Genomic DNA, 22,465 nt, shown 5'->3' on the forward strand with positions numbered 1-22,465 from the left:
GATCAAATTTTTTCGATTTTTCGAAAATTTCAACCCAATTCAAATCGAAATAAAAATTACCATCATTTATTGCTTTGGTTAGGTAGTCTGAGTTGATCGGGTTCTCGAGTCACATGAACATCCATATTTTAACTCGGAAAAAAACTCCATGTATTTAAACCATCGAATATCTAAATCAGATTCTGAATATTGAATATAGGTCGGATAGAATTTAAAAGACGAGAGAAGCATCTAAATTGTTTTGTTTTCTTTGTCTTTATTTAAAAATAAATAAATAAAAGTTTGCCGTACCTTTGCCTAAGCAGGTAACATGTTAGTTTAATTTTTTAATATTTGGAATTTTTCTTAAATAAAAAATTCACAAATACATGAAAAATTTATTCCATTAATCATATTAAATAAAAAAATTAGAGTGAGTTCAACGTGATTTTTTTTATATTCAATTAAAAACCAATTTGAAAATTCATAGTATTTTATCATATAATTAAAAGGGTTTCGAAAAATTCTTAAAATATTTCACTTAAAAAATTATATTCTAAATTAAAATATTAAATTTATTATCTGACGCGATATATGTGACAACCAATTAAATAAATAATATATGAATGAACTGAAATAACGAATGAGAGTAATATTTTTTTACAACTCAATCATAGGAATTCCTTGACGATGTGATATGTGGAAATCACTACAAGAGGAGTAAGATTTGGATTACCTTGTTGATCGAATATCTCAAGACAAGAACATTGTTTGAGATTCGAATCACTCCACAAGCAATATCGATCATGTCTAGTTTGAATGATTCTTGTTAATCAAATATCTCAAGACAAGAACACTTGATTGAGATTCGAATCACTCCACAAGCAAGATTGATCATGTCGAGCTTGAATGATTCTACATGCAATCTAAACTACATAGAATTGCAAAGAAACTTAGTCATTGGCTAAAGAAAAACACAAATACTTCTTTTACTATATTTTCTAAGTCTACCAACAAATACAACATACGTGGCTTTAGCCTAAAAAATGAAACTATTAAAGTATTAAAGGCATTCCAAGAGCCATTACATTCATACTTAATGGTCATAATTAGCCGTCATGTAAATGTACTAAAGTAAATAAAAAGTTTTAAAATACAATAACTCTACATTGTAACCCACCCAAAATTTATAACAATCAAACTTCATTGTTCTTCAATGTGGCATGAATTGAAACATCTTTTGATAATTTTGACAACTTTTTCTTCGCATCTTCATTGAAGTATATAGTATGATTGATGTCTTTTGGTTCATATCACAATGTATGCTTCATTTACGGCAATTTATTGCTGAAGAATTTGTGTTGGTCTGTGGAAGGAGTAGATAACGTGTCTAATAAAATTTTAAATTTTACGAGTTTGGATATATTTACAATTTTTTAATAAATTTGAAAAATTTTATTTAATTAATCGATATATTAGATATAAAATTGAAAATTTTTTAAGAAAATATTAGATAATTTTACAAAAAAAAAAAAAAAAAAACTTTATAAATTATATAAAATTGAAAATATATATATTAAAAAAAAACAAAATGTTGAAAGTACAATATAAATAAATTTGGTGGGACCATGTGAAATGTAGTCGGTTCTATTGTAATATGAATATGGGTCCACTTTTATCTCATTGATCATCATGCAAATCTGACCGTTGATTCTTGGATTATGATGGAAAAAGGGCAAATCAAGGCCCTTAATTCAGTTACATTGCATTTCGCCTTTTCTTTTTCTCTTTCTTCATTCCCCTCAATTGGTCCCCCACACACATATCCTTGTCAATTCCATTATTACGGCTCACACGTGAACGCTACGATTCTTTTACACGTGGCATCTTCTCATTGGTATGTCCCTGATAACATTGTCTCACGTGGAAAATCGTAACAGCAAAGCCTTCACCCCCCCTCTGTGGACCCCACTTTCACCCTTTTATTTCAAAAATTCCAATCTGTCTTTTAAATTAACATTATCTTTGTTTCTTTTTTTGTCACTTTCTTTCTTGTCCTCATCCTTTCAAAATATTGTACTCTTCCTCAACATAACACGTCTTATTCCCGTCCGAGCGTTTCGAGCACTGAGTTGAATTATGAAGTCGATAATTAATATGTCGGTGGAGGTAATAAGTTAATTTGTGGGTCGTTTAGTGTTCGGGTGTTGAGTTACGTTGAGTTATGAAGTCGGAGTTTAACATGTTAGTGTTTGAGATCCTCAATTGCGTTGTAGTTTGGAGTCAGATTATAAGTCGGTGTTTATCGCAATGTTAAAATATGTTTTTTTTTTTTTTATTGAAGTCAATAATTATAAATTGATTTGTGTTTGTTTGTGAACTTTGATAAATAAAAATTAAAAAAAAATTGACAACCTAACCCGAACCCAACTCGAAAATAGAGGGTTGGGTTGGGTTGGGTTGTGAAAAGTTTCGAGTTGGGTTGGGTTACCAATCCAACCAACCCGAACTTTTGGATTGGGTCAAAAAAATTCCTAAACGCGACCCAACCCGGACCATGTACACCCCTAGTGTTATTAGTGTTTGAAATATTGAATTGTTGAAAGTATAATATATTGGTGTACGGGGTGTTGAGATTAGTATTTGAGGTGCTTATGAAGTCCGAGTTTAATAAATTAGTGTTCGGGGGTTGAGTTACTTAGCAAAACAAACAACTCCATCCAGCCCATTTGGTGCCCCGAACAATCCCTAGAATATAAAAAAAAAAATTAAAAAATTAGATAAATTGAGAATCAAATTTATCAAAGTAATTTATGAATTTTCCTAAAATTAGCTTTGAGTGTAACCAAACCAATTTGAAATTATTGTTATTTAAAAAATATTTTTATACTTATTTTAATATATATATATATATATATATTTCAAAACTAAAAAAAAAGTTAAAAAATTAAAAAATAATTGTATGTCTTGTCGGAGGAGGAGAAGGCTGGCGGGCTCCTTGGCCCAAATCCAGGTCGTAGAGCCCAATAGATAAATTGGGCTTCAATAAATGGGCCAGTTAAGAAATGAAGTGTAGGCCCAATGTCGTTGACATTGGTAAGCGGTGAACGACTTGTCGTCAGCTCGGCCGACAGGTAGGGCGTGTCGGATGGATTGAGTTACGCCAAAAAGAAACAAACTTATTTTAATGGCTTAGCTTTGGCCACATAATAAATGGGATCACGTGTGATTATAATATTGATTTACACAGAAATCAAAGAGAAAGAAGAGATCTTTTTTTGTTTTTAAATTTTTTTATTTATATAAAATAATAATAATAATAAATAATAATAAAAAAATAAAAAAGAGATCTTTGTGGTCAAATAAACAATTCTCAGACCGTACAATATCCAAATCCCTTTCTTCTGTCTGTTTGAATCATGAATATAATCGGAAAAAGAAAGAGAGAGACGATTTTTTAACGGATTTTTCGTTAAAAAGATTGGCCTAAAAACATGAGGTTCCAAGATGAACAGCGTAGCCAAAATACTGCCCACCCCATGTGGCAGAGGTACAATCTAACAAAATTTCAAATTCGGGTCTTCCAATCTAACGCTCCTATGTCACTGATAGCAGACATTGTCAGTTTTTGCATGTATTACTGTTAGCCTTAGAAGGAAAAGCGTAAAGAGGATTATATCTACTAGTTGTGTGCTTGGACGGTTAGAAATGATATAAGAGCTGGACATTGGATATGCTAGTAGGACGTTGGACCCCAAGAGGGTAGAGTTTTGGTTACTTGGACTGTTACACATGATATCAGAGCTATTTATTGGGTAGTGTGCCAATAGGACGTTAAACTTCAAGGAGGTGAATTTTGAAATCCCACATTGGTGGAAACTAAGCATTTCTTATAAAGGCGTGAAAACCTCTCCGTGTATTCGTTTTAAAAGCTTGAGGAGAAAGTCCGAAAAAGAAAGAAAAGAGAAAACAATATCGGCTAGCGGTGGTGATCGAGGAGTTGGGTTTGGAGTGGGTGGGGTAGCCAATGAGAGAAACTGGAGAATGAGGGGTTGTTTGTGTTCAGGGGTTAGGCCCTTTTGCCTAAAAGTAGTTCTCATTCTATCCGGTTTCCCACCTGGTTCCCACCTTGGCTCAAATCTTGAGTTGTCTTCGTTTTATTCCTTCTCTTTCTCTCCTTTTACTTTTACTTTTCTTGCTTTCTTTTCCTTCTTGTGGGTTGATGGGATCCTCCGTAGTGCAAATCCAAGGTAACCCTATTCTTTCACAGAATCCATTTTTCCCAATATATATTCTTTCTCTTCTTTCCCCTTTTCTCCCTCTTTCTTCTCCCTTCTTATATTTAACTCTGGACTTGTTTTTACCTCCCTTTTGCGTTCCATGTATGGTTTCCTTGCTGCTTCTGTCTCATGTCTTCTTCTTCTTCTTCACCTACTTTCATTGCATAGCTGGCCTAATTCTCTACTTGTCCCTTTTGAGTGTTTGATTTTCTGGTTCTTCTCTGCATTTTTGTGCTTGTTTCTCTCTACTCTTTGGATTTTTGGGTGTTGCTACACAGTATTTGGCTCTCTGTCCCTTGTTTTTTCATGTGTTCTTCCTGTTTTTTCATGAATTTCAGCCAGAAGATTTGTTCATTTGAGGTGGGCTGATGATGGGTACCTGCCAAATGTGAATCCCTCACCAGATTTAATGTTTTTCCTTTCTGGGTTGGCAGAATTTTGTGATTTGATGGTTGGTTTTAGATAAAATTTGGTGGAATCTTCAAACATTTTTCCCTCAAAAGGTTGCGATCGTGTTCTTGTAGAAGTGTTTAGTATTTTGCACAACTGGTGAAGGAAATTGATGGGGTTTTTGAAATGAAAATCCCTTGTTTTAACACAGAAAATCATGGAATTGGGTTCATCTGGTGAGAGGATGAGAGGGGAAAAGGATGAAGAAAAAGTGTTGAGTCCTATGTTCCCCAGGCTTCATGTCAATGACACAGAGAAAGGAGGCCCAAGAGCCCCTCCAAGGAATAAAATGGCTCTCTATGAGCAGCTTACCATTCCTACACAAAGATTTTCCTCTGGATCAGCTTCAGCCACTCCTCTTCCAAGCAGCACTCCGGCTCCCTTGACATCGTCCAGTCACGTAAGCTTTGTAGATTACTGCAATTATTCATTGATTCGCTTGTTTATGAATGCATATGTGCTCGTCTTTTCGGTCTTTCAGTATCGACCTTGATGTTTTCGTTGTCTTCTTAGTTACTCAACCTGAAACCACATATGCATATAAGGTGTTTGATGAAAATACCCTGAGAATCGATAATAGAAAATCACTTACAGTTTGATTGGGATAGAGCCATTTTGGAATGGACTTCCTTCCTAAGAGGCAAACACAGCTTAGAATTAGCCACTATGTTCAGTTTGAAGCTTCACTGCTTTGTAATAATTACCAACTTCAGGGGCTTAAAAGGTGTTTGTCTTGTGTGCACAAGTTTATTCATTGATTAGCATGTTTATGAATGCATATGTGCTCGTCTTTTTCAGTCTTTCAGTATCGAACTTGATGTTTTCATTGTCCTCTTAGTTACTAACCTGAAACCACATATGCATATAAAGTGTTTGATGAAAATACCCTGAGAATCAATAGTAGAAAATGACGTACAGTTTGATCGGGATAGAGCCATTTGGAATGGACTACCTTCCTAAGAGGCAAACACAGCTTAAACTTAGCCACTGGCTTAAAGGGTGTTTGTCTTGTGTGCACAAGTTTATTCAATTTCTGCTATTGATTGCATGAACTTGCTTGCTCTGCAGTTTTCTGGCCAAAAAAGGGGCATTTTCTCAGCGTCCTCCAAGTGCTCTGTACAGCCTAATCAGGTTGAGAAACTTCACTCTTATTCTTCTAGAGGAGTTGTGCAAAGTAACGAGGCAAAGTTGCTAAAGACAAGTCTGGTAGCAACGGGATCATTGTCATCAAATCCACAGCGCAATTCAGTCACAAAGATTAAAGTTTCAAATCTCAAGAACTTTTCTTCGACGGATGCTAGAGAAAAGGATGACGAGTTCAGTATTCCTGCCTCAGACCAGCCTATAACTGGTGTGCACAATCATGATAGGGAAAGGATGTCAAGCAGGAGTATGAGCTCTTCAGCACAAATTGGAAGTGCTTGTGAACCACAGGCCAATATAGCTGTCACTAATCTTACTTCTAGAAAATATGTGGGGAATGAAGGTGCGGAGAATCCAAATTTGACGAAGGCTACTCGGGATCCTGTGGAGAGACCTGTATTGATTGCTTCAGCCACTGGTAAGCCTTTGTTAGAGGCAAATGCTTGCCCTTCAACAAAGTATAAGGACTCTGAAAAGACAAAGCTGCCTCATCCATCCATGGTTAAAGAAAACTGGACTTCAGTCAGCAATTCAAACAGACTTTTCGATGCAAACGTGAGAGTATTTGTAGAAAGTTTGACTGAGCGAAACTCTGAAGTTGCCCAAGACAAGGTGGGGTGCACCCAAGTTACCGGTTTGGAAAAGTCATCCATGGTGATTAGAGAACCATGTTCGTTGTTGTCGCCTAGAGTTAGCGATAGAAATTTCAAAAACCTCGATAACTGCAACAGGACGAATGAGTTCGAGAAGTTCTCTACTGTGCATTTGAGAGACGTAGAACAAAAAGACAATGCTTCAGATGCTTCCTTAGTCGATTCAACTACAGCTCCAAATATGTCACCTGATGTCATCGTGGGGTTGATTGGCGAAAAACAATTCTGGAAGGCTAGAAAAGCAATTGTTCAGTGAGTATTCTTTTTTGTCTAAACCTTGTTGATACATCGCTGATATTGTGCTACTAAGTAATATACCATGTCAAACTTTATGGTAGAGTAGAAAAGCCATCTAGTAGTTATACCCTTACTATTGAGGATCCTTGACTACTATACTTCTGTTTGTCACATCATGTCATCGAGCCTACCAATTCTTAAGTTGAGTTACTTCACCTGTGTCGTTTTCTGATTGAAACAAATGTCATTATGACCCGCTTATATGATATGATATGTGAGATCCCACAACAATTGGGGAGGAAAAGGAAACATTCTTTATAAGGGTGTAGAAACCTCTAGCTAGCAGACGCATTTTAAAAACCTTGAGGGAAAGTCCAAAGAGGGTAACATCTGTTAGCGGTGGGCTTCGGGCCGTTACATGATATGTACTTGTTAATCCTTGATGCTCTTCTTTAGAGTTCATTTATCAAGTAACCTTCTCTTTTCAAGCTGCAGGCATTACCATTAAATGATCCTTAAATTGGTCAGACCACTTAGAATCTCCTTTGTCATTACAGTTCCTTGTATATTTGACATATTCTTCTCATTCAAGTGTTATCTTTTGGGTTGGATTTTCATTGATCTCTTATTCCCACCTTTTTCCAACTGTTTTCAGTCAGCAAAGGATCTTTGCAGTACAGGTGTTTGAGTTGCATAGACTCATAGAGGTACACCATCATTTGGCTTCGATTGTTACTTGAACTCTAGTCGTTGTATTCATATCTCGGTGCTCCTTTAGTTTAAATGGTTTACTGCTTGAATTTAACATAGGTTCAAAAATTCATTGCTGGATCACCACACATCTTACTTGAAGACTACTTAGAGAAACCATTATCAACTCTATCTGCTGTTAAGAACAAGCTAACTGAGTGTGCTCAACAACCGGTTTCAGAAAGCACCATGGTGAAGGACCATCATCAACAGCCCAATCTCATTCTCAGCAGCAAATGTGCAGATAAGAATCCTGTTGCTAAGCTTCCCTTACCTTCTTTCAACAAGGACAACAGTAAACTTGCCCCTACTCAACAAACAAGCTACGAGCTTCGAGACACGCCACAAACTCCCACAGATGCTGCTCCAAAATCAGATCCCTGGTGTTTGAACCACCCTACACCAGGAAATCAATGGCTGGTTCCTGTCATGTCCCCTTCTGAAGGGCTTATTTACAAACCATATAGAGGGCCATGCCCTCCAAGTGCAGGATTCATGACACCAATGTATGGTAACTACGGAACAATGAGCCTAAATACAGGCAGTGGAGCTAGAGACTTTTACACTCCAGCTTATGCTGTTCCTGCTTCTCACCATCAAGGGTTTGGATATTTTCCTGGCACGATTCCATTGAACCAGACGTACTTTCCACCTTACGGTGTACCGGTAACTAATCAATCCATGTCAGGGTCAGCTCCAGATCAAATGAGTCTTTTTGATAAAGCCAAGTCTAAAGAACAGGAAAACCAGATATCAACTAGGGACATCAACTACTTGACGCATCAAGAAAACTCATGTGAAATGCCGAGCCAAACAAGCCATTCGATGCCATTTCAGGTTCGGAAATTTCATCGATCAAAGGGAAGTGAGTTGTTGGGAAGTACAGCTAGTAGCCCCTCTGAGAGAGGTGATGGAGATGTGCTTCCTCTTTTTCCTACTGAGCCACCAGCAGTTGAGGAGTCCAGTCCAAATGCAGAAATCAGTGAGAACAAATCAAGGGCAATTAAGGTTGTACCGCACCATCCTAAAACTGCAACTGAATCAGCAGCTAGGATATTTCAGTTAATACAAGAAGAAAGAAACCAACTATGATGTATCTTAAAATTATATTTGTAGAAATCAACTTTTACCCACTCCATTTTGCTTGACAACAGAGGATTTCAGCTCCTTATAGCTGATGAGTTCATTTGGGAAGTGACATCCACAGAGTTGTCAATATTCTTACTGAGATGTAAGAAAAATGTGTCTGTAATCACGTTTTTCTGGCTTATGAAAATGTGAATAGATTTCTGAAAGATATAAAGCAAACTTCTTTTTGCTGGGACGATTTCTCACTCCTAGCCTGAATCACTGACATGTAAAATGATAGCTTTAATTGCCTTCAGCTATTCCAACTTTAATATAAAGAATACAAGATAATACCGATTGCTTTAACGAATGACTTATTTGTTATATATTCCGTAGCAACTACAATCTCATAAACCACTTCCTCTTGCTCTGCTATGAGATTTGAATACAAATACCGAGTACATGTTTCTAGAATTCCCTCCCTTCATTAACTAGGAATACATGAAACGAGAAGGCTTGGATTTGAGTAACAATCATGATCCCATTTGGGAATCAGGTGTGAGTTCTAGTAGGCAGACACATTCAATATGAGGAGTGTGGGGGAACATGTCTACTGGCTGTACGCTCTTCAGTGTATAATAGCCTTTTATGCCTTTCTCCTCCTGCGCAGAATATCTCAACAGTTCAAATGACTGGGTATGAAGAGAATTGTTAAACTAGTACTAGTAGGAATAAGCTTGGACATACCACACCATGGCAGAGATAATCGAGATCGCGAGCACAAGTTGCTGGATTACATGATACATAAACTATGCGAGGTGCCTTGATCTTGAGAAGAAATTTAATCAACTTCATGTGCATACCAGGACGGTTTGGATCTGCATCATTTGTGGACTTGCAGTTCAGAAAAGATGAAAGATCAAAAGCAGAGTGTCTATTCATTTTAAACTAAAGGAAAATGAAGTTTCTGACCCGAAATGATGATATCAGGCTTGGGAAAATTGTTGCCAAAACTTTCGTCGATTTTATTCAGATCCCCTTGAACAAATGTGGCATTACAGATACTATTCAGTTTGGCATTCAAACAAGCATCTTTGATGGCCTGAGCAACCACTTCATAGCCATAAACATGTTTAGCCCTGAAAGCAGGAGATGCAAAGCACGCCATTATTATACAGGTCCTCACGATAAAAGAATCAACAAAACAAATTACCTTTTAGCAAGTGTAAGACCAATAGTACCAGTCCCACAAAATAAGTCGAGAACAATTTCTGAACCATCTCCCTTAAGACCAGCACACTCTTCAATCAGCCTATACAAAACCTCTGCCTAAACAAATTTTGGTCAGTGTCTTGGATAGGATCATCATACTCGAGATGAGCTAGTCGATGGAATAAATTGCTGTATACCTGACAAGTGTTTGTTTGAAAGAAAGAATTCGCTGATATTTGGAATGTCAGACCTCGTAGGTTCTCTGTGATGGTGGATTTCCCATATAAAACATGTTCCACCTCTCCAACAGAAGTGTTACCAACAGAGGAATTTATATTATTCACAACGCTAACCTACATTGTCAAATCCACCATTACATAAATCGGTAATCTAAATCTAAGTATATGATGCTGGAAACAGGTGAGAAAAAATGAAGCAACTAGCCAGTGCGTAAGAAATAAAATTTGCCAACAATTCAGAAGGGTAGTTGAGCGCCATAATTTCATGTAGCTGGAAATTTTTTATGCTATGTGGCCTTCTAAAAACATCGGTAACAATAATATAAATCTTTGCTACAACTTATTATGCCACAAATTCTGGCCTCGTAAAGTAGATAGTGATAGCAAAGATAGAAGCAAAAGAATTCACAACATAAGGGAAGATAACAAGGCCACTAGAGAGGCAAATTGAGCATAACTCAGCAGTAATTGACACGTACTCCTTTCCTTGAGGTTGAAAGTTCAAATCCTCGTAACCTACATTTGTTGTATTAAAAGAAAAAAAAAAAGAGAGAGAAGAAAAGAAACAAGGCCACTAGAAAGTAAACTACCCATAGAAACAACCTAAGATTATGTACCACAGGCCAACCTATAGGGAATCATCATCAAAAAAATCTTAAGATACTTTTGGAACAGACGAACTATGGCAACAAAGTAAAATAGAATACATGAATCAGACTAGATCCTGAAGAGGAATATCACATGGTCACGTCTGAGAAGAATTGCAGTAACGTATTAAAAAACTAACCACTTCAGGAATATCTGAAATTTTCTCAACTAGGGGCGTCAGCAGCTCAGGCTTGTAGGATGAGGTCACAAAGTTAACCATAAGTTCAGGCAAACCAGTCTTTACATCCCTGGAAGACAATTTGCTTAAGCAGTTAATTTAAGAGGAAATCCAATTTAGAAATTCATTAATTTTCTCCGGCAGAAAATAACTATCTTTTAGGATTCAAGAATTGACTAGGACAAAAACAACTGTGTTCATCACAGGTATGATAAAAGATGCCTTAGTGTTAACCTAAAAGCGATTTGTAGCATATCTTGTGATTCTTTCTTTAACCATTTTTTCCCCTTGATGAAGGAATCGGCTCTAATTGAGAAAAATGATTGAATACAAAAAGGCAACTTTTTTTCTAGAGAAAATGTCCGACCACAAAACAAAAACAAAAACAAACTGCAAATATGTCATTGCCAACGATTCTACCAGTACTCATACAGCTTCTACTTCTTTCTCTGCTAATTGCACTCTTTAAAGAAAGCCTATAGGCACAGATACACAATGACATTCTTGCTCGGAATCTAAGCAAGATAAACTTTTCTCATGTTAATGACATGTTTGATATGCTACAAATGCAAGCATGTATGAGACCTAGCAAGTTTAGAAGACAGAATAAAAGGATATATATTTTTCTTATACAAGTCTCAATACCTTCCCGTCCGCAGCATTAAATGCTTTAAGAATCCTTTGTGAGAATGCACATCATAAGGAGACAAACCCAGTAGAGGATCCCTCCAACATTCTTGTATGGATGCAAGAACCTATTTGAAAAAAGCAAGTCCATGAAGAAGCAGTAAAGTAATTTCCACGCGCCAATCTAATGTGAAGCCACAATTTGCACCAGTTCAGACATTGGTACAAACAACAAAAGAAAAGTTCAAAATTGTTAAAGAATACAAAGTGAACTCGATGATATAGAAGTTTCAACTAATTTAGTTGAAGAACTTTTCTAAGCATGGACACAGATTCGTCTGCTAAGAATTAATTAATCTTTTTCTTCTTTTGGACATGGCTCTTGAAAAAAGTTAATAAAAAATGTACATAAAATAGAGATTCCTTAAACACTCAAATCCTTATTTATCAATCATTCCTAACGTATTAGGATGACACCTTCTTCCTCTAGTTATTGTCAACTAAACCCTTCTATATCTTTCAAAATTTTCAAATATTGTTAATTGACTTAAATAAATTAGTATTTATAATGAAGTACTAATATATCAATATATACATATATATTCTATAAAAAGGAAAAGAAAAAGTGTCTTCAGCATGTCTGTGTCCCGCTTAATTAGAAATTAATATGTAGCCATATCCATGTCGTGTCTCGTAACTAATCAATCATAATAAGTGTTTTAAAATTAAAATCCTAGAATTTTTTTTTTTACTGTGAACAAGAATTTCTCAGTCATTTGTAAAAGAATAGTATGCACCATGAGAACACTGAAATCAAATAATAGAACCTTACGGATAGAATATATCCATGTACCCTTCTTTCTTTCGTTTTTTTTTTTTTTTTTTTTGGTAACATGAGTCAAATTACTTTTCATTTCATGTATCCATTCGTTTGCACCATGAGAAATGTGTTTGTGAATAAATACCACAACCGGTATATAGATCAGCCAGTGTACTTAATGATGAATACCTGATTGGCAGGTCCACTTTGCAATAAACATTTGTCAATGTTTAGAACCTTATCAAAAAATCCGGGAGCATGTAATCCGAGAGCATTGATCTCATCGCCTTCCTGTTTTTCTATGAATACATCCTTCGGTAGCCATCTTTTAGAACCAAATGAGAATTCCATCTGCAGAAATATGGAAGAAAAACCCCAAGTTCCTTAATCATTCTTTTTTTTTTTTTCTTTATCGACCATTGACGTGGTGGATACTAAACAAATAGATCAACATGGACTACAGAACTTCAGGTAGAAGATATGTAAATCATTCGAATTGAGATAGAAGACAATAAATGCAGCCTCCTATGCCGTTATTTCATCTAGTAGGGCAGTAGAGTAAAGATTAAATAGCTAATGTAGTTATCTTTAGCTACTAATAATATTTGGTACATCATTCTGTGACAAAAATCTTGATTTCTGACATTGATAGCAAAGATTTAAATAGCTAAAGTTGCTCATATTTGGCTACTAATAATGTTTGGTACATCATTCTGTGACAAAGAACTTGACTTCTGACATTGGTGGCAGAATCCTAACGTGGTTGTGTAGAAGACTATAAAGATCTCAGAAATTTGGGAAATGGTCTAATCTCCATTCAATCAGGCTCCACATCGAAGATATACACATGTAAACAATAAAATACCCTCAAATCAATCTCACTGATTTGCCTGATAGTTTGTGCTGGAATTTAGAGAAGAATGGGGTGTTTTCTACAAAATCTCTTTCTATTTCCTTATCTTCTGGAATGATTTGAACAACAAAGATCTCTATATATCTATATGGAAAGGAAAACACCACAAGAAGGTAAAGTTTTTAAATGGGAATCAAGCCACATATGTCTAAACACCCGCCACAAGCTGAAAAGGGTTCCCCTTGGTTGTCCATCTCTCCACAATGCTGTATTTTGTGCAAAAGTAACAGGGAAACAAGCAACCATCTCTTCTTTTGTTGCCAGCAAACCAGAATCTTCTGGGACATCATCCTACAGAAATTGGGGTGGCATATTGCATTTCCTTTTGAAGCTAGGGACACTCTATCTCTTTTTATTCAACGGCCACCTTTTAAGAAAGAAAAGAAGACCCTTTGGTTGAATTTCATTCAGGCATTTTTATGGTCTAATAGGTTGGTTAAGAAGCATGGATATGACATGATACCGACTCAATGACATGTCATTTTTTTAAATCTAGGACAGACATGGCAACAACGAGTTTATTAAAAATACATTTTTTAAATATATATCATTTTTATACAATAAGGAAATTCAAAGTCAACTAGTTTATGCATTTATATGCTTAAAAAAAATAGTTTGATACATTTTTCTCTCAAATTTTGTTCTTTTTGTTATATATATGTGTCTATTTAGCATACTTAACAAGTGTTTAATAAATGTTACCTATTTTTACTTTGCACAACTAGCGTCTAACACGTCCATTGCACTAACAATTATTTGATACACGTCCAATAAGTGTTGGAATGTCCGAGTATCTTACGTGTGTCAAACATGGACATTAGCCAAACTAAAGTGTATGTGTTTCTTAGCTAGTTGGAGCGTAACTCCTCCATGTTCTCAGATAAGGAACAAGACACCCAATCTTTTCCTATATCTATTTTCTTTTTATCATTTAGTTGGTGTCAAATGAGCTCCCCCTTTTGTAACTATAGTTTATCTTCACTCAGGACCAATTGGAGATGTTTTTTGTAATCCATTGGATAGGATCATATCTTTTTCTAACTTCATTTTATCAATGAAATTATATTGTTTCCTACATTTAAAAAATAAAATAAAGCAACCAAATGAACCACAGCTTGCTCACTAACCTTGTTCCTGTAGTGAAACTGGATTTCGCAAGGTACAATAGCCTTCAGGACACTATGGGATTCAAATTCTTTCATAGAAAATTTTCCTACATGAGTCAACAACTCGTGAACTTGCTGTTCCTTAGATCTAACTTGAGCTTCATATGATAGATTTTGCGTTTTACATCCTCCACAGTAAGAAGCATACTCACAAGGGGCATCAACCAAGTCCCAATGAGGAGACAATGTCTCTAGCTTAGTCGCCTGCAGATACAGCAACAAATGAGAAAATAATACTAATAAAGACATCTCAAAGCTATTGCATTATACTCTTGTAACTTATGTCATCTTCATAATGGAACTACAGAGTCTACAAAAGATAAATGAGACGACCCTAGTTCGATGTTCTTTCCCCTTTTATTCTCATATCGCTTCTATTATTAGTCGGATTACCAATCTTGCTAGATGACGTACGATTTCACTCTTTTCCCAATAGAATAGCGGAATTTAAACAGGGAACTATATACTTGAACAGGTCCTGGTGAACCAAAGAAATATACTAAGAACTCGGACTTGGCAATTCAGAGATTGAACGAGGCATCCATCTAGGATCAAGATGACTATGGCACCAGCATGGAATTCGTCTTTTGGACGTGAATGAAGTTTAAGAACTGGTGCTAATCTAACATTTAATCAATTGTGCACCAAAATTGTTTAGTACTTAACCCTGCGAAAATGCATCTGCAGTCTACATATTCATCTTCCGGGAGTCAATTTTCTTAATCTCGCTATCACAATATAAATTCAAGCAGAGAAACAAGAATTCATTACTCAAAATTAATCCTCCACCTCCTTCTACCCAAAAGAAAGAAATGAAACTGACCTCGGCGTAGTTCCCTTTTCTTCGAGTAACTCGCCCAACAAATCGCTCACCGGGAAGAACTCGGTCACACATGACAACAAATCCAGTATCAGCAACCTTACACAGACCCTTTCCCTTAAATGCCAACGATTCGCAAACCAATTCCAAGGTTTGGCCCCGTTTGGGAAAATACGGCTGGGATTGTTTGCTGAATCCATTGGAACTCGGAGGTTCGTGCTGCTCGGCTCGTTCAGAATCATCGTGTGAAATAGTGAATGAAGGTGAGGCAGCAAGTGAAGTTGAGGTTCGGAGCTTGTGAAAGTGGAACTGAAACGAGCACCTTGTGGTGGAGAGGTGTCTGAATCCATGGCTAGAAATGGAAGCCATTCCGGCAGCCGGAGTTGGCGTCGAGCTTTACGGTGCCGTCAGTGAACTTCAGAGCTGCCAATGGAGCAGGTTTTAGCGTACGTACAGGTATATCCTTTCCTTTTCTCGCTAAAGCCTAGAAGCTCATATACGCATTTGTAATATAATTGTAATTATATATTTAAATACGGTGATTTATGGCTAAATTTTGTAATTTTAAAAAGCCTTTATAATTTTAAATGGAAATTAAAATTTGAAGAATTTCTAATCAAATCCTTAGTTTTAAAACTTTAATATTGCAATTTTCTTTTTAGAGAATTTATTTGCGTCTGTATAATAAGTATAGGCTTAAATACATATAGTTCATATAGTTCATATGAGTTTAATGACTGTGACAGTAAATAAAATTAATGTTATATATAGTTAATATGAGTCTAATGACTGTGACAGTAAATGGAGGAAATTATTACTCAAACTAAATCAAATTAATGTCAGATAAAATTAAACTAAGAGACTAAGGAAACTTATACAATAACTACCGTAATGAAATTATTACTCAAACTAAATGAAATTAATGTCAGATAAAATTAAACTAAGGAAACTTATACAATAATTACAGTAATGAAATTATTACTCAAACTAAATGAAATTAATGTCAGATAAAATCAAACTAAGAGACTAAGGAAACTTATACAATAATTACAGTAATGAGTCAACGCATTAACTAATTTATATTCTTAAGGTAATAGAAATATAAATGTCATCTCAAAAATCCTCGCATTTAGACTAAAATTCTTAAAATTAATTTATATTCTTAAGGTAATAGAAATAAAAATTCTTAAAATTAATTTATATTCTTAGGGTAATAGAAATATAAATGTCATCTAAAAAATCCTCGCATTTAGACTAAAATTCTTAAAATTTGTATTCGTTGTCTATTGGATCTCTAAATTATTAAAAGTATCTAATAAGTTTATAATCTTTCAATCATATATAAAATAAATTCTTAAGAAATAATCCTTCAATCATATATAAAATAATCTAAGCAAATCTAAAATCTTAAAAAATTAATCGATCTATTACAAAGATGTATTCGGTAGATTTTGAAGATTTTAAATTTAGGGTTAATACTAAATTTTCTACCTTCTTGATATACTTGGTTTCTATTAGCATTCCGTTTCAACTTGTTGGAGTCACCCTGACTCTACCATTATTATAGGGGTATGGAGTTCAAGATAAAGAAAGATCGAAGTCAACGTATGAGTTTTTCCTTTATACTTTACTGGGATCCGTTTTTATGCTATAGCTATTATTCTTTTGATTCTTCTCCAAGCAGAAACCACCGATCTACAAACATCATTAACCACTGAATTTAGTGAGCGGCGCCAAATCTCTCTATAGATTTTGCTTCTTTCGCCTCTTTCACTGTCAAAGTGCCTATGGTTCCCGTTCATATTTGGTTACGGGCTGTTGCACTCTGGAGCTTCCATAGGCATATCCAGTTGCAACAATCTGTTTTCAATGTGGAAGAACAAATATGTTTTCGAGTACTTCCTATTCAAGAACAATTTTATTTGGATTCTCACTATATGTAGATGGCAGTGCTAGGCCGAGCATAGAATGCTTGCCAACGCAAACGAGCCCGGTTGATGAACCACTTCGAAAACAGGCAAATTATATTAGGCATGGAGTCCTGAACTCAAGTAGACAATCTATAACAAAGAGTTACAAGAGAAATAAAAACAGGATATGAAAAATGATAGCTGCTACGATATAACCACTTTAGTGACTGTTACCTCATATGTTGGATACTTCGCAGTTCAATGAAGCAAAAGTCTTATCAGATTATAGCAAATTGAAAAAAACAGCAGCAGCAGCAGCAGATGTTAAGTCTACTTCTGCATCAACTTTTGACCACAATCACCATAGGATGAAGCATGTAATGGTTCAATAATGATGTAGGTATTAGCTTAAGAAAATCATAGACAACCTTCTGCTTCTGTTTGTATCCAACAACAGACATTAATGGAGGTTACAAGCATTAAGCAACCATGTGTCAAATGAAACCACAGGAAAAGGGTAGTTTCTAGGCTTGGAAAGGGATCTAAGTGATATCGTCTCCCTTGCTAGATTTTATGTTTCCTTTCGGACTTCATTGACGAATGTCTTTTTGTAATTACTCGAAAGGCATTATTCTACACAACTGTGGAGGTGTTTTCTTTACTGGTATTCCCTTTTGTGGGCTTGATTTTTCTAGATGCCCGTGTAATCTTTTGTTCTTATTCTCATTGAAAAGTTGTTTTCTTATTAAGAAGAATGTAGACACAGGAAAAGGAAGCCACTCTACCTTACCTTCATCTGAACAGCATTTTAAGAATTAGCATACATTTTGACAGAAAAGGTCCCTTAATCCCTTCCTTCCATTGACACTGTATTCAGTTTTGTCTAGTGCTCAGGAGATAAAAGAGCAAAAAGCTTTGTTGATGGAAGGTATTGGGTTTATCAATACCAACACATCTCTAACTAGAACAAGAACCAATTCAGAAAACAAGCACCAACCCTGGGTTTGCTAGAGTGGTAGAATGTGATACAAATTGGAAGAAACTTCTATGGCAGAAATATTCAACAGAAAAAGCATACGATGCGTTTACCAAGAAAAAACAAAGAGGGAGACAGAGCAATTGCATAGGAATCTCTGGTGGGTGACGACACGAACGTCACAATCAATATAACCTTCAGCAATAAGAAGATCGAAAACCACTCTGATACAACATTTGACCAGGTGAAGTTAAGAGATGAATCTATTCACCTCAAATATATGCACAAGGGCTGTGAAATTGTAGAAGATTGAGTAGACATACAACTAAGCAAAATAGAAATTGAACATAGCACCAACTTGCAGCTAACTATTTACAAGTAGTTAAGCATATGTAAAAAAGATAATTGCTAATTTACAACTACAAAATCAAGGCAGAGAATCTCAATATATACATAACAAATGAACACACAAGTCATATGTCTTCAAATTCGTTTATTTCTAGTTTAATGTGGAAACAATATTGACTGCGGGGCAACATTTTAAGGTTTCACTCAACAGGCAGAAGCAACAAACATCAAAGCAATATAAGTTGTGTCATATGACATTCACTTACAATGCCTGCAGATCAGCCGATCCCGTCGAGCTCCGAGGAACAATTTCTTGGATGCTGGCGGAAAAATATATACAATCATGGAATCCCACAGTTACAGATGGGGAATATATGCACCCACCATCACTGCAAGTCTCCAAGGAAAATTCAATATAACCCCATGATCAAATACTCGGAGAACATGAAGAAAATGCACAGACAAGAAATCACCACTGAAAGTGAATTCACTGGAATATAGACATAATAGTAACATCGATCGAATTTTCATAGCAAGCCCAGTAAGTCATAATTTCTAAATGCGTAAATTTCACATACATCACACAGCAATAAGATGTCATGCCATTCTGTTAACCTCTGGCCTTGAGCTCTGCAAGGCGCCTCGTTAAGTCGTCCTCGTCAACTTTCTCGGTCTCCTTCGTTGGCATTGCATGTGAAGCCGGCTGCGGTAGCCCGACGGAGACTTCCAGACCGTAATCATCCGCGACCTGCTGCATCAAGCTGTTGACTTCTCCTTCCGGAGTCGAGAGCGACGTAGATCCGGCCATTGCATTTTCCATAAACTCGGCCTGAACCTCCATATTCACAAACTGCTTCTCAAATTGGTCCATATTTTCGGACATCTTCTGCAAATTTCCAGTCGCCAAAGAAGATTCCAACGACTTAACGATCGACGCCATGGACTTGTTAATCGTGGACATCTTGGCCTGTGTGTCGAGCCGAGCCACAACAGCATCAAGCCTCGAGGACAGGCGGAGATAGTTCATCTGTTCTGTTCGTTTACGGATCGCGTTCTCCGCGTAAATTCGAGCTCCATCAACATTTCCTTTCTCCATAGCCTTCTTGATCTTGAGCTTCTCAGCTTTCTCTTCCTTCTCGCACTTCCTGGCTTGGCGTTGCAGCGACTTCGAAGTAAATTTCAATTCCATGATCTGATTCAACAATTTCTCGGTGTTTCCCATGATCGGAGATCCCCCAAATGCGGTGGAATTTAATGGGGAGCCTGATGAAAGATGCTAGGGCTCGAGAAGAACTGGATTTGGGGAAAATAAATCTTCCTGAGAAACGATGAACTTTCTGTTGAAGAATCGCTTGACTAGTGGCGAAGGAGTTTTTGGATGCCACCTTTAAAACCCTAACTATTTAAACGCGTGAATTAATTTAATTTTTTATTCTGATTTTGAACTTTGTTTAAATAAAATAATTAATTTAATTTTTTATTATGATTTTGAACTCTATTTAAATAAAATAATTAATTTAAATTATATAAAATTACAACAATAAAATAAATAGTAAATAATACTAGTTTTTCAGGTTTGTCTTGTACTATTTTTCTCAATTAATTTAAAAATATTTAAATGATAAGTTTTATTGTCACTCTGTTTAAATATTTTAATAAAAAATAATAATAATGTTAAGCGGCAGTTATGTTTGACTAAATATCAGGTCTAGTGTGGATCGTACATGAATGGTAGTTGGAATCGACGATGAAGCATAGGTGGCAAGCAGTTATTATAGATATGATATTTTATATGTAGACCCTTCGAAAAAGAAGATTTGCACAAAATCGATAAACAGAGAAAAAAGATGGATCATTTTTCAATGAATAGTATGTAAAGGAAGAGCTTTTTTATCCTCACTTGGAAAGTACGGTCGCAAGATTGAAACTCAAAGCAATTGACAGGGCTTGTAGCTCGAAAGATTAGAACATGTGATTGTGCCCAATAGGGCCAAATGAATGTCACCACCTTCAGTTCACGTGCTCCGGTGTTCAAAGGGCGATCACAAAGTCACTTCATGAATGTCATTTCTCAATTCTCAATGTCGCCGAGTCTATTTTTTTCCAAACATCGTTACTATCTCAACTCTTGTCATTTCAACTCACATCTAAATTAATTAAAATATTTACATAGACGTGAATACTAGCCTAATTTAATTAGGATATTTACCTAGTAAGTAAAATAGAAGGGTAAATTAATAATAAAAAAAAGCTCTAATTTATCTAAAAAAAAATATATACTTAAATCTTTCAAAATTTTGAATAAAACCCTTAAACTATTTTTTTTTTAAATATAACAAACTTAATTAGCTAATAATTTGTTTACAAAAATATTTTAATGTTCTTTTTAATTTTTAAAAGTTTTATTTATATCGCTAAAAAATATATTTACTATTATTACTTTGTTTAAAAAATACAAATTTTAAAAGTAAACATCTATAAAAAATATATTAATATATTGTCAAAAAACGTCTATCTAAATTTCATAGATTATCTCAAAATTTCATAAAATTTGTGAATATTTTTTAAATGTGGGAATAGATGTAGATGTATTTTTTATTTAAAAAAAGAATTAATATTATATATATATGTATATATTTTTTTTAAAGTTTTTAAATAAATTTAAAGGTATTTTTACGATATTTTTGAAATCATTTAATTTTTTTTAAAGCTGTCATTAATTTTTTTTAAAAAAATTAAATTTAAAAGTATTTTGTATTAATTCAGTGGAGATAAAAGAATGGACAAATTCTCTTTACTTAAAAAAAAAAAAAAAAAAAAAAAAATTAAATATAGTAAATGGAAAAATCTGCAGATCTACCTTGAAATTGTGTGAGAGAGTGTGTGTGTGTTGTTGTTATTTTTTAAATGATACCAACAATCGTGGCTTAGCTGTGTACATTAATATTGTAAAAGTTTGCATTGAAACCCTCGCATTCAGCCTCACCTTAATCAAATATTTATTTCTCTTTTGACTTCCGCTGTTTAAGGATACAATTTTATGAAATTGCCATGCTTTAATATTTGATTCCAAAGGACTCTACTCAACAATCCTTTCAAACGCTACGTCTTTCTTAACATTAATCAACTCCACAACTTAACACTTAGCTACAATTTATTTATTAAAAAAAAAAACTAAGCTTCTCCCTTTCTCTAGAGCTCAATCTCCACGTCTTTGCAACTCGATCCTCCTTCGTTTTGTACCTGAAAATATCAATCAACATTGTTGGATGAAAGTCTTACATTGGCTAATTTAGGGAAGAGTTTATGCTTAAAGGTGACAATATCATCTTAATAAGTGTTTTCTTTACCTGGGAGGAGTTTGCGGTGGTACTAGGTGAGGGAGACCAACCCAACGACCTTTTGCCACCGGACGCTTTCTTGGAGGCATTCTGGGACTTTTTCAAGCCTAGAAACCCCTTCCAGCTGCCCCTCGAAGGGCGCTGGGAAACATCGTTCTCCTCCTCATCTTCCTCTTCCTCTTCCTCGACCAGAAGTTCATCTCTAAGAGTAGTGGCAGCCCTGTGGGAGTCCTTGAAGGGGAGAAGGCGTCCCTCGAAGAAGAGTTCGTCGGCTGTCATCATGGAGTAGTTGGAGACGGAGAATTCGAAATCAGAGGAGGAGACGGGGCCCGGGGCAGCACAGGAGCGTTGCTCTTGGCGTTTGAGGGACTGCTGGATGTCCACGAAGTCGCTTGAGAAGGAGATTCGAGGGCTGGCCGGAGCACGGTGGTGGAGGGACTTATGGTCGGAGTTGTACATGTCTAAGCATGCCATTACAGCTGTGAAACCAACATTGGGGAGAAGGAACAAAAATATTCACTATTATCTCTATCACCAAACAATGTTAACTTTCCACAAACCTACCTATTTATACCTCTTTATCTTTGCTTTGACGGCTGTGCCCTTTTTTTCTTCTCTCTCTATAAAATATATACTATATTAGTTTCTCACATTTTATGATTATGTTATGTTACGGGGCCATGTTGTGATATTGATNAATCTTTCTT

The 22,465-nt window shown here is 35.6% G+C and overlaps 4 protein-coding genes across 5 annotated transcripts; 1 reads left to right on the forward strand and 3 right to left on the reverse strand.

The window, feature by feature from the left end:
• Window positions 1-4,119: 4,119 nt before the first annotated feature.
• On the forward strand, window positions 4,120-8,637 carry LOC111456614 (ELF3-like protein 2). 2 transcript variants are annotated; one of them, XM_023098570.1, is made up of 5 exons: window positions 4,120-4,229; window positions 4,598-5,109; window positions 5,778-6,757; window positions 7,398-7,449; window positions 7,553-8,637. In XM_023098570.1, exons 2-5 carry the CDS (start codon window positions 4,867-4,869, stop codon window positions 8,582-8,584), a joined length of 2,307 nt encoding a protein of 768 aa, XP_022954338.1. In that variant the 5' UTR covers window positions 4,120-4,229; window positions 4,598-4,866; the 3' UTR covers window positions 8,585-8,637. The 2 variants fall into 2 exon arrangements, with proteins under 2 accessions (XP_022954338.1, XP_022954339.1); XM_023098571.1 differs by lacking the exon at window positions 4,120-4,229 and having other exon boundaries at window positions 4,268-4,762; window positions 4,861-5,109.
• Window positions 8,638-8,862: 225 nt separating this feature from the next.
• On the reverse strand, window positions 8,863-15,670 carry LOC111456616 (uncharacterized RNA methyltransferase BT_0643). The gene is made up of 10 exons (XM_023098576.1): window positions 15,187-15,670; window positions 14,325-14,567; window positions 12,474-12,635; window positions 11,483-11,592; window positions 10,799-10,907; window positions 9,970-10,125; window positions 9,774-9,889; window positions 9,533-9,699; window positions 9,308-9,438; window positions 8,863-9,222 (listed from the first exon to the last, which is right to left on the reverse strand). The coding sequence occupies exons 1-10, from the start codon at window positions 15,550-15,552 to the stop codon at window positions 9,094-9,096; spliced, it is 1,689 nt and encodes a 562-aa protein (XP_022954344.1). The 5' UTR covers window positions 15,553-15,670; the 3' UTR covers window positions 8,863-9,093.
• A 3,207-nt stretch (window positions 15,671-18,877) lies between these two features.
• LOC111456618 (ESCRT-related protein CHMP1B-like) lies at window positions 18,878-19,819 on the reverse strand. Its single transcript, XM_023098577.1, has one exon. The coding sequence runs from the start codon at window positions 19,637-19,639 to the stop codon at window positions 19,028-19,030; it is 612 nt and encodes a 203-aa protein (XP_022954345.1). The 5' UTR covers window positions 19,640-19,819; the 3' UTR covers window positions 18,878-19,027.
• Window positions 19,820-21,353: 1,534 nt separating this feature from the next.
• LOC111456619 lies at window positions 21,354-22,309 on the reverse strand. Its single transcript, XM_023098578.1, has 2 exons — window positions 21,768-22,309; window positions 21,354-21,660 (listed from the first exon to the last, which is right to left on the reverse strand). The coding sequence occupies exons 1-2, from the start codon at window positions 22,230-22,232 to the stop codon at window positions 21,610-21,612; spliced, it is 516 nt and encodes a 171-aa protein (XP_022954346.1). The 5' UTR covers window positions 22,233-22,309; the 3' UTR covers window positions 21,354-21,609.
• Between the last annotated feature and the right edge of the window lie 156 nt (window positions 22,310-22,465).

This window comes from Cucurbita moschata, unplaced genomic scaffold, assembly GCF_002738365.1.
Source record: "Cucurbita moschata cultivar Rifu unplaced genomic scaffold, Cmos_1.0 Cmo_Scf00018, whole genome shotgun sequence".
NCBI classification, from domain to species: Eukaryota; Viridiplantae; Streptophyta; class Magnoliopsida; order Cucurbitales; family Cucurbitaceae; genus Cucurbita; species Cucurbita moschata.